Genomic DNA, 12,700 nt, shown 5'->3' on the forward strand with positions numbered 1-12,700 from the left:
GCTTATCAGTTTTTGTGGTGAGAACACTAAAAATCCATTGTCATCAATTTTTAATAATACAATTGTTGTCATTAAGGATAGCTACATTGTTGTAGCTATACTTACCAGCTCTCAAACTTATTCCTCTTTACTTAGATTCTGTATCCTTTGACCCACACCCTCAGCTCTTGCTATCCACTACATACAGCAGACCCTTGGTACCCACTGGTATCTGGCTCTAAGGAGGCCAGTGTTGAATTAAAAACACATGTGCTTACAGCACACAGAGTCCAGGGTTATGCTGCAGAGGCTCGATTAATTTTTCCCACAACACTACCCAACTCCTGCTACAGACATGCCATCTTTCAACTTATCTAAAATTGTCACTTTATCACTTCAATTAAGCACATTAACTTTTACCCTGCTTTTGGGGTACCATTTGCTTTGGGGGAGGCAGATGTTCACAAAATTAAGGGCAGGGCAACACTCAGCTGGTCACACAACACTATAAACTCAACTGACAATAATGTGCGGTTGACCCAGAGCTTCTCCTCATCTACTGAGCTGTGTAACATGAGCACAGGGATTTAAAAGTTTTGTTTTTGAAATTTCTTTTCTTTTTTTTTTTTTTTTTGGTGGCACTGGGGTTTGAACTCAGGGCCTCACATTGGCTAGGCAGGAGCTCTTATTTCTTGAGCCACTATGCCAGCCTTTTTTTGTAATGGTTTTTTTGAATTAGAGTCTCATGAACTATTTGTCCAGGGCTGGCTTTGAACCATGATCCTTCTTATCTGTTCCTCCTGAGTAGCTAGGATTGCAGGTGTGAACCACTAATAATTTTCTAATTAATTATTTTGATCATGCTTGGTCAAAATTATATGTAATAAATCTATGAATAAAGCAGGTTTACCATATTCTATTCTCTACTTCTATGAGTTCTGCTTTTTCAGTTTCTACACTTAACAAGATGGTATAAGCACTCTATGCTTAGCTTATTTGATTTGACATAATATATTATAGGTTCAACCTTATTGTCATCAAGGAAAGGATGACATCAATGTCATCAATGAAAGGATGAAATCAATGACTTTTTAAAGGTTGACATGTACATTTTCTTTCTCCATTCACTTGCTGATGGATAAGAGGTTCAGTCCATATTTTGGCTATTGTTTAGTGCTACAGTGAGTATGGTGGTGCAGAAATGCACCATGACTTTATTTTCTTGGTTATATACCCAACAGTACAGTTGCTAGATTATATGGTAGCTTTATTTCTAGTTTTTTGAAAAACCTCCATACTGTTTTCCATAATGTTCCATAATGGTTGAGCTAATTTACACTCCCACATACAGTGTACAAGTGTTCCCTTTCCTCCACTCATTACCAACACTTGTTATCTTCCTTTTTTTTTTTGTGAAACTGGGGTTTGAACTCAGGACTTTGCATGTGCAAAGCAGCTGCTCTTCCACTTTAGCCACACCTCCAATCCATTTTGCTCTGATTATTTTGGAGATGGGGGTCTCATGAACTATTTTCCTGGGCTGGCCTGGACAGCAATCCTCCTGATCTCAGCCTCCCAGGTAGCTAGGATTACAAGTGGGAGCCATCAGTACCCAGCATCTTTGATCTTATTGATAACACCCATGAGAAGCACAGTTTCATGTTCAGAGGATACTGATGAATAAACAAAACCCCCCTTTATGGAAAATAATTTGAGTTGGGTATGCAGACAAAAAGCAATGCAAATGCAGTATGCTTGTGATAAGCAATAAAGAGAAAAAAAAGAAAGCAGGGGAATGGCTTTAAGTATAGGTATGGAGTAGGGAAGTGACATTTTCAAGAGTGTCCAGAGCAGGCCTCAATGAGCAGGTGATATTTTAGCAAGCCTTGAAGGAAGAAGGACAGTGCATTATAAAAAAGCTGGGGAAGAACGTTCTAGCAAAGGCCAGCACATTCAAAGAACCTGAGGTAGGAGCCTAGTTGGTGCATCTAAGAAAGAATGAGGAAGACAATGTGGCTGAAGTGGGGTCACATGCAGAGGAGAAAACAACAAGCCAGATTGTGTTGGGCCTTGTAAGATACAGAAGAAAACACATGTTAAGCCTGAGTGCCTGAGGTACTGTTGGAGATTTTGAAGAAAGCCCTTACAGGGCTGCAAGGCCTTTGGTAGGTCATTGATCTGAACATCAGTTTTCCTGCCTGTAAAATGCAAAGGTTGTGCCAGGTAAATATCTAAGCTCTCCTCCAGCTGTAAACATTGATTTCTAGACATCTAGAGTTTAGTAGGTTCCCACAGGCAGGTTGTTAATAAAAAAATTAGCTTCTTTCCCTCCTGACCCCTCTGTCTCTTTGGTTGGCAGTTGTGACCTAGCACTGAATCAGAAGGAAATGTTGCATAGATCAGGGGACTGCTTCACCCAGACCATATGGCAAAGGCTGCATATTTTTTGTGCTGAACCGTTAGTAAGGTGAAGTTTTGAGAGATGAAGAAGGGACTGGATAGAAGATGGTATTTCAGGTAGACCCTGTGAACATGTGGGACATTGTAAACCAGAACAACACAGTCTCTTTGAATGTGACACCTTGCTTGGGAAATGGGGACACACTGTTTGTAGGGAGCAAGAAGGCAGCAAAAGAAGATCAATATATTTTTGTTCCACATTAAGTAAATATCTAAAAATAACCATTTCCTTTCTAATCATTTCATATCATGCATGGAGTGTTCACTTCAATTTTCAAGTCCATTTACTTCATTTCTGTGAACCATTTGAGCTTTGAATAGTGTCCAGCCAGCATGGTTTCTATATAACTGTGAAAGTGTGTATGAGTTTCCATTTCTTTTCTCTTCTTTAATCCTCCTAATTACAAATACCTTAGATATGTTAGCTAAAACATAAGGCAAAAGCTTTTTTGTTTGTTTGTTTTAAGTACTGCTGCTTCTCAGTGAATAAACTATAGCTCCAAAGACAGCCTCCTAGCTTCATACTTATTGCTATAGTCAGGTCTAATACTATACTAATCATGGTTTGTTTGTTTTTTTTGTGGTACTGGAGCTTGAACTCAGGGCCTACACCTTGAGTCACTTCACCAGCCCTTTTTTTGGGGTGTTTTTTTTTTTTTTTTTTTTTTTTGAGATAGGGTTCTTGTAAACCTTTTGCCCAGGCTGGCTTAAACCTGTGAGCCTCTGCCTCCTGAGTACTTAGGATTACAGGTGTGAGCCACAGGCACTTGGCTCTAAGCATGCTCTTACTTCAGAGTTTTTCTCCCGAAGTTTAAGTATATTACTAGTCCATCTGAACATCTTCCAATAGTGACCAAAAGAATCAGAAAGCTTTCACTATGGCCATAGTGTATTTTCAGTTATAATTATATTATAATAATATGGTAGACATTCCAGAAAACATGTCAGGAGCAAAACCCCAAAGTGACTCTGGATACTAGATGCCTCACTGGGAAGGAAGGATAACAGATCAGAGACCTGTGGCTCTATCACATTTTATATCCTTAACACCAGCACAGACAGAGCTTACAACATAACAAAGATCCAGGGGATGCTTGTTCCATCAGCAAGTGAAGACTCATAACCATCAGTGCAACCCAGGATCAGGCCTTACCTCCTTACTTGGCCACTTTACTATGCAGCACTGTTCTTAATGCTCAGATTTAATCCACATGCCAGGTGCAAGTCGGGGGCCCCAACTGAGCACACACATCTGAGGCCACCAAAGCAAGGTCACAGACCAAATTCTACTGGTCTGCCCAGTAGGAGCTTTGTGTCGGCCAGAAAGTAGATGGAGGTAGATCCTTTCCTAGCTTATCCCCTTCATAGTCTCTAGCAACTGAGTCCAGACAGCAAACATACCAAACACAGGCTCTTTAACCTCAGTTGCAGTCACACAGCTCCACCTCCACCCTCAGGACAGGCCTAGTTCTGACAGGGCCTGGTGCCCAGTGAGTCTGTCTTACCTCGGCTGCAGGGACTCCCTCAGGTGGGCGGCAGTGCAGCACAATCATGCCTTCAATGGGAACCTCCCTGCCTTGTGGATCTTGCTCAAAGTTCTTCCGTAAATCTGAAAAGAAGTACAGATGTGTGATGCTTTATTCTAGGACTGGTACCACTCATATCTGGCTGGTGCCACTGCAACAAGAGAGGGAGTTTAATGTTATAATTCAGGTACATACAAACAAGTCACTTTCAGGAGTTTCAGAACAAGAGAATCATTTTTCCAAATATTCATAAACACATTGGAATACATCTTAACAAAACTGTTACTAGTGTTCTAGAAAAAAATTACTGGGGGAGCAGAGAAAAAAACCCCTCACAATTTTGTGAGTCTTTGCCAGCATTATCTGCTTAGCATCTGATGAAACACTTAGTTTAATAAATTGCCATCCACAACTCTTAATGCAGCTGAGATGCCCATGACTTTTTATTTTTTCACTACAGAGTGCATTATTAATCTATAACCTCTGTCATTCCCTTAACCCTCTGGGGGAGCTAGAGAAGATGGTAATAGAGCGAGATTACCTATTAGCCCTTTTATTTGTAACCAGGGAGAAGGGGCCACAACAAAATCTATAACCTATCCAACCAAATATGTAATTAAACAATACGATACCCTCAAACAGCAAGATTGGGTATTTGGGTAGTGCCTTTCATAGAGGCTCCAAGCATTTTGCAAACAAGCTGCACTATTAACCTTTTACACACGGAAGAATGACACTTGGAGAAGTTAATTGGCTTGCCAGTGGTCATAGAAAGCATCAATACTGGAGAGGAAAATTCACTAAGCAACCTGATTCCCAACCAGCCAAGCTGACCAGGGAAAAGAACACAGATGGATAGTTCAGCCAGAGAGAGAGGAGAAAAGAAGGAGGTAGACAAGGAAGAAGGAAAGGAAAGAGAGAGAACAGAAAGAGATTCATCTGCACTACTTTACACTTGAGCATATGGTTCATTAGAAAAGGTGGAGAGATGGCCTTTGTTTCCTGGGTGTCAGAACAACACTGTGATAATCTTACAGCATAAGGTACTTCTTGCTGTCACCTGAATGCATGGGGCAGTAGAGCCAAGATGGGTTGTTAACAAGTCTTCCTCAACTTAAAAGATTTCCCCCTCCCTCCCTGACAATGTATTTTTCTTCAAATTGAGTATCTCAAATTATGGGCTGTGGATTTATTGATTTAATTTTCTTCACTGCTTACAATAACATGAAATATGTTCCCTGTAAAGAGCAGAGCTCCAGAATCAGTTACATCTTTATAAATTGTATAAATACATTAAACTTGCTTTTAGCAAGTCAAAAAACCCTCAATGAATAACAAGCACAGTCATCCGTGGATTCTCACTCCTATGAATTTTACTTTTAATGTTTTTCCTCCTAGAGGCCTTCTGTGACTACCACTGCTATCTATTCGGAGGTTTCATGGGTACATGGAAGGCAAAAGCTCTCAGGAGGACTTGAAATGCAGGCAGGTGAAAGGATACATTCTCTCACTTTTCTGCTGTCCCCCAAAGTGTAGATCCTCAGCCTGTAAATCGTCACATCCTATGATTAAGAACTGTTGACTGCAAGTGACCAGAAAACTGCAAGTGAATGAACTGTGAGTGACCCTCACAGAATCCTGTGTTTTCGCATAATTTGATTGCAAATCCTCCTCTGCTGCCCTAGAACGTCCTTTTTGGTAGGTAGGACCTGGCTGTTCAGAACTAAATCACAACTTGCAAAACAGAGTTAGAGTTACTGTAATACCAGAGATACCAGCTTGCTAATGGAAAGAATTGTGTTTTTTTTCTGGCACGTTTGGTTTGTTTGCCGCCCTCCCACCCCCCACATTTTTCCTTGGTTGCTTTGATTTATAAAGGATGTCTCACCCAGTCAGTGCTGGGCAATGAGATGGCAATTTTGACAACACCAAATAACCTGTATTCAACCAGATGAGGTACAAAAATCAAATGGGGAACTTTCTATGCATCTTCTAATGCTATTTCCTTTCTTTGCTCAGTAGAAACAGAAAAGGTACTAAATGCTTCCTCTGTGGTTATCAAAACACTTCACACTAACTACATTAGCAGCTGAAAAGACAGCTCAGTGAAACAGATAATTAAATATGCATGTGAAAAAGAAAACCCTGTATGGACACTAAGACTGGGAAAGTGGATTACCTACAAACCAGAAAACCTGGGGAACTTCTAGTAGATCTAGCTCAGGAAGAATTAGCCTCAGAGAAGGACCAACACAACTTGCTACCCTATCTCTTTGACATTTGGAATCCCTGGAGAGTCCTGACAGGAAGCACATTATCACTACCCAGTGTGCAGATGAAAAGACTGAAGACTAAAGGGCATGGTGGAGGATCAGGGAACAAGCAGGGTCTCATATATTTGAAGCCATCAGTGATAACTGGCAGCTGATCAGGTACCAGATATCATGCCAAATGAGAAACTCAAGAATCTGATCTGCTTCTGATATGAGTGCCTAACACAGACTCCTGATAAGGGTGAATTCCTGAATTCTAAGAAGGGTAAACAAATTCCAGCTAGTTACTGAATAGACTCAAAATTATGGACACAACTTGTTAGACACAATGCTTGCAGTTTTACCTATGGCTCTCACAACTGGTCACCCAACCCGGTAAGTTTCTGAAAAGTGTTCCTTCCAAGGCTTGGAAGATTAAGACAGGAACCTATGCAACCTCTAGTAGTAGGGAGAACATCTTCAGCCATATAAAAAAGAATTACATTACAAAGTAAGGAGACAAACCATAGAAATGAAATTAAATGTTTTCTTCTATAAAGACAAGAATATTTTTTTCCATGACAATTTCTAATTCAAGTTCTTTAAAGTCAAAAGAAAATAGCAACTGAGAAGCTAAAGTAGGGAGTTATGAATAGGATAATATCTGAGATCAAGAAACTGCCACTATAAAAGAAAAATATAACAGCTGAGTTAGAAATATATGTGTGTCAGGGTTAGGGATAAATACACACAATCTGCATATTGAATACTGCAGGAAACAAACCCAGTGAAACAAAAGATCTGTCAAGGATGCAGCCAGGAAAACAGAAAGCAAGCCAGTTATTGTAACAGAAATCTTATTACAAGGAACTGGAGGATTAACAAGGCAAAGGGAGAGCAGCAGGAAGCCAAGGCAGGCCACACCCCAGGGAATGGCATGGAAGGACACAAGGAAGAGGTTGGGGACATTAACTTCAAAGCCTAAAGGGAGCCCAAATGCCCTTGGAGGGGCACTGTGCAATTGGTGCTGGCACCTTAGGAACTTGAAAGAAGGACTAACAGAGTTCAGACCCAGACCTTGATGTGGCAGATCCACCATGGCATCTCTGAGGGATGTAATGAAGCTGGTTTGGGGAGGATAGGAAAAACAAAACAGCAAGGGAGCAGGGACTATCATTTGGAGGATGAAGAAACTGCTGGGGCGATGTGGACAGTGACGGAAAATGAACAGGAAGTATTTCTCCCCTTTCCTCATACTCAGTCTCCTTTGTCACTCCTATTGCTGCAAACTTATGAGGAGCCAGGATCTGGCAAAAGAGTCCCAGCCCCAGCTTCACAAATTACAGATCAGGGGGAGACCATTGTGTTGGTAACCAAAGCAACTCAATTTAAGAAATGACCTCTAGCAGTGCTCTTACAATCCTTGTTTCCTATTTGTTTGTCTCCTTAGTTCATCAGTTTTATGAAGGTGAGTTCCATGTCTAAGATGTTCACCCCTTTATTTTCAGTACCTATTGCAAACTTTAATACCAGGCAGGTCCTTAATAAATAAATACCTGGTGAATAAATGAGCTAGAAGGAAAGTGACAGTGACATTGGCAGAAAAAGGATAAAGTAAATGACAAAGATAATGTTGCAGTAGAGGACTATAATATTAAATATAGTAGGAATTTCAAAAGGATACAAGCTGAAAAATGATAAACAAAACTCAACTTAATAAATGACAATTTTCTGAGATGAAAACAGACCTGAGTTTACAAAAAGGTTCACTGCACACAAAGCAAGATAACTTCACGAAAAAGTACCTAGACATATACATTCTAGTTGAAATTTTGAATTTTAACAAAATTAATAAAAGTATGAAAGCAACTATTTTACAAATGTATTTGAAGAAATAAGCAAAAAAGAAGTAGCTAAAACTGGAACAAAAAATCAGGTCGTGTCCAGAAATTTCCCCTATATTATTATATGCCAGGTTAATAAAATTAATCAAATTCTATGAATTTTAAAGGAAAAGAGTGTTAATGCTATTTTTCTATTGCAAAACAGTTTATTTTTCATGAACTAACAAAATGTAGTATCAGATATCACAGGGCTAAAAGATTATAATGAAGCACATACTCTTTCTGAAATACTATCTTTTAAAATAAACTAACAGGAAAAAAAAACCTTCAAAGTAATAAATTGAGTATTTGGAAGCTGACTTAAAAAGTCAGTAGTGGGCAATAAAATTGTTTACATAATTTAAATCTAAACCCTTTTTATAAGTTAACTAAAACATCCAGGTAAATAGCCAAAAACTCAGGAAAGAGACATGCATAAACCTACCCATAATGCATATCCATAAACATGATATTATTACTCACGATGTGGACAGTGAAGAAGGTGGGTGCTGCAGCTGAGTGTACAAATTCTGGTTCTACCATCTACTAGCACCTTGAGTCAATTGGAATGTTTAGTCTGTCTTTGCCTCAGTTTCCTCATCTGTAATATGAAGACAGCGATTCCTATGACATATAGCTTTTGTAAAGATTAAATGCTACTCTATTTTAAGTTCTTCTAAGAGCACTATGTGCATGGCAGGCCTCATCGAAGGTCACACATATTACTAAATCCTGTTATAAAGCTGTGATGATTAACATGGGGTGACTATGTCATAAATCAGATGCAAATTAATTATAAACTAGAACATTTTTCAGAGGCACTCAAAAAGAATAATTTAGTATATGATAAAAGTGATTCATAAATTAAGTAGGAAAAGGTATTAGGATGACTAATTGCTCTTTTGAAGAACAAATAAAATTAGATCTATGTCTTACTTTATACCAAAATAAATCCCATAGTAATAAGAAATATTTTTACATGAAACTGCAGCAGGAATAAAATAAAATATCTATTGGACATTAGGAAGAATGGCTTTCTAAACTTAAAATTGAAGAAGGATTGGTAGGATTGGTAGATATTGTTTTGTCAAAATTAAAAATTTCTTTTACTAAAACATTACAAAATATTGTGCATAGAATTAAAAGTCTTAATATATAAAAAGCACTTATGAAGCAAAATGAAAATGTTAAATACCCTAAGATGAGACAAAGGTTCATTAAAAATAGAAGCTACAAAAGAAGAGAAACAAATGACTAAAGATATCAAAAAGAACAGTATCATTAATTATTTAAAAAATGTCAATTTAATAAATATCAACATATCTCTTTCCTTCTCTCAGTAGTCTAGTTTTGTTTCTTTGTTTTAAATAATAATTTACAGGGTTAGAAATAGTTTGACAACTAGATAGTCTTAAATGTTGCCCAAAGTGAGAGCGGGTATACATGAGAAGCCAGTTGTAAAATGTATCAAAGTTACTTAGAAAGTCCATCTATATGGGTATTATCAAGGATTGGATAAGTAATATGTGGCAAATCCATGAAAAATTATATCCAAGCAATAAAGTATTGATAAATGCTACAATATGGGTGAATTTTTAAAAACATTGCTAATGAAAGAAGGCATTCTCATAAAACTACACACTGCACAACTCCATTTATAAGGAATGTTCAGAATAGGTAATTCCAAATAGATCATAGATTAGTGGTTGCTTGGAGTTGAAATTGAGTAGGGGAAAAGAACTGATAACAAATTTTTTCTTTTGGTGTTACAAAAATATTTTAATATCGACTCTAGTGATGGTTGTGCAACTCTGTGAGTATACTAAAAACTATTGAATTCTGTACATTAAATAAGTGAATTGCATGGTATATATAGCTTAATAAAGCTACTATTTAAATAATTCCATACTTGCAGTGTTCTAAGAAAATGATTAGAGCTACAAAGAAAAGTGTATGCAAAATCATATTGCTCAAATCACGTTCTATAATGCTGACAATTGCTAACAACCTAAATAGCTAATAATATAGGAATAGTTACCATTTTTTGGTGCCTTCATACATTAAAATAATAAATTACTAAATAAAATAGTGTAACATGGATGATACCATCATTTATACATGTATATATTTAGTAGGTAAAAATTATTCTCCAAATTGTACTGTGGAATAATCAACTTCCATATAGAATAGTTATATAAAATATTCCATATAAAATAGGTATATCCACACTAAAATTGTATTGTTGTGGAATAATCAACTTCCATATAAAATAGGTATATCTACACTAAAAACTTGTTTGGGGTGGTACCCCTCCCCTACTGTGCCTTCAGTATTCAGTAAATGTGCAAGTCTCCTTCATTCACTCACATGGTTGACCATGGACGAAACATTGCCAGACAGGGGGGATACATTACCAGACATGGCATGGACCATCCCAGCCCTCCCTTGCCACATGCTTGGGCAGGAAGGAAAGACATTAAGCATGTAATTAGTAGGCACAAGGATGAGTGATGAGGCAGATGTAAGAAGTTCCTTATAAACATAGCCCAGTGGAACTTAGTGGAGCGATGTCAGGGAAATTTCTCAGAGAGTTATCCAAGCTGAGGAAGAGAATCTCACAGGCAGAAGGAACATACAACAGATCTCATTTAGTTTCAAATTTCTCTGTCTCTGTCTCTGCTTTCTCACAAGAGTCTGCAAAATGTCTACCTGGCTACCTTTCTTGCACTAAGTCATATCACATATGGATACTCTTCTATTAAACTTCTCTTCTATTCATATATATAAATACATACACATATGTATGCATATATATGTGTATATATCTATATCTATATCTATCTATATATATATATATATGGAGAGAGAGAGAGAGAGAGATAGGTACATAGAGATAGATGCCCACTTTCTTGTTTGGGGTGGGCATCTCTCTGATGCCCATAACCATGATCTCACTCATAACCATGTACACGTGGTCTATTTAAGGAAGAAAAACAGTAATTGTCACATTATTTTACATAAAGGAAATGAGCCAAACTGCATACAGATGCATAAAGACTGAACATTTTAAACTATGGTATAAAAATATAAAACTCTATCATCTGAAAATAGCAAATGGTTTGAGATTACTATATGTATAATGGGAAAAAACCTAGAAAGAAATTACTCCACATCTCAAAGATTTGCCACTGGATGATTATGAATATATTAATTATCTTCCTCATGTCTCTGTATTTTTCAAAATTTCTGTGATTAACACTGATTACTTTTAAAAACACAAAAATAAAGTCTAAAAACATCCCACATTCTGATGAGTTGTGAAAAGTCTGCAAACTACAGCAAACTGAATGTAAGTCAAGGGAGAAGTACACTTTGTTTTGCTTTATTGTATTCACTCCTATGATGTCTATAAGAGAAGGAACAAAAATAATCATAATCTTCAAACTTTAGTGAGCTCTGAATTCACACATATTCTTCTCAGATTTTATTTTAGTCATGGGTCATGAAGGGCAGAATTTTATACCTGTTTTCTTTATTGTAAAATCTCTAGTACCTAGCAAGGAATATAGCCGTCATTGATGAATGAATATTGGTTGAATAAAAGAATAAGTGATATGAGTTCACATTTCAGCTCATCTGCATAACTATTATGAACTAATATGCAACTAAGTCTCTGAGAGTTCAGATGACCAGGAAAAGGAAAGCCATGTATAGAGAAATGCAATAGACACCACAATGATGTTAAAATAACATATTTGCTGTGTGTGGGGTGTGTGTGTACATGGGTGTATATGTGCGTGTATGTGGCATGTGATGTGAATGTGTGCTCATGTGTATATGTGGTGTGTATGTGCGTGTTACTAGCACTCATCAGCATAGATAGTTTTGGTACATTACTCTACTTCTGTTCCTTCTTCATCCAGTCACCCTGTTAGGTCCTGCTACAGAAGGCCAATAAGGCCCAAGATGATGAGATGCAAAGACAGCAGTAGAGAAGTGGGAGAGGTGAGGAAGGCAGGTACATGGCTCACCTGTAAATCATATAATCAGCCACAGCCTCATCCAGAGTCAGCAGCACCTGCTGATAAGCAGCCCTTTTGAGGTTGGACCACAGGAAGCAGGACCTCCCCTTCCTCACCCCATGCCCTATTTGGCCTTTTTCTCATTTTCCTTTCATGCTACTATGTTAGAAAAGTCATTGTAGCACAAGAAAATCAATAAAAATTCAATTCCGAATAATAGTTCTTTGCAGCTCGGCAACACCAGGGAGTTATCAGCTCATTCAATGTTCTGGCAGTTAATGCAATGAAATAAAAATAATTTACTCATTCAAACCAAATCAGCCAGTGAAAAATCATAGACTTTTTTTTAATGGTCATAGTCATAGCCATTTGTTAAGATTGCAGGAGATGACACAATGTCCCATTAGTGGCTCAACTACACTGGTATTCAAATCAGTTTTGATTCTTTTCTACCCACATTTTTCTGAACGAACAACAAACCACATTTGTCATACATAAAAGGAATTTGTAACTTAGCCAAACACAGATCATTTGTTGCAATAAAAGGACTACTTCAAACACGTAACAGATGCCCACCA

At 37.6% G+C, this 12,700-nt stretch overlaps 1 protein-coding gene across 11 annotated transcripts in view; it reads right to left on the minus strand.

Annotated features, from left to right (window-relative positions):
• Positions 1 to 12,700, minus strand: part of Unc5d (unc-5 netrin receptor D) — a 528,179-nt gene that overhangs the window by 186,875 nt on the left and 328,604 nt on the right. For 10 of the 11 annotated variants that reach the window (XM_074054658.1, XM_074054656.1, XM_074054655.1 and 7 more), the window contains exon 4: positions 3,945 to 4,048. In XM_074054658.1, the coding sequence (XP_073910759.1) occupies positions 3,945 to 4,048 (104 nt within the window). Of the gene's footprint in view, positions 1 to 3,944; positions 4,049 to 8,583; positions 8,702 to 12,700 lie in introns of those variants that run through there. The other variant, XM_074054659.1, reaches the window with a different exon arrangement.

Source organism: Castor canadensis, chromosome 14 (genome assembly GCF_047511655.1).
Source record: "Castor canadensis chromosome 14, mCasCan1.hap1v2, whole genome shotgun sequence".
Lineage (NCBI taxonomy): Eukaryota > Metazoa > Chordata > Mammalia > Rodentia > Castoridae > Castor > Castor canadensis.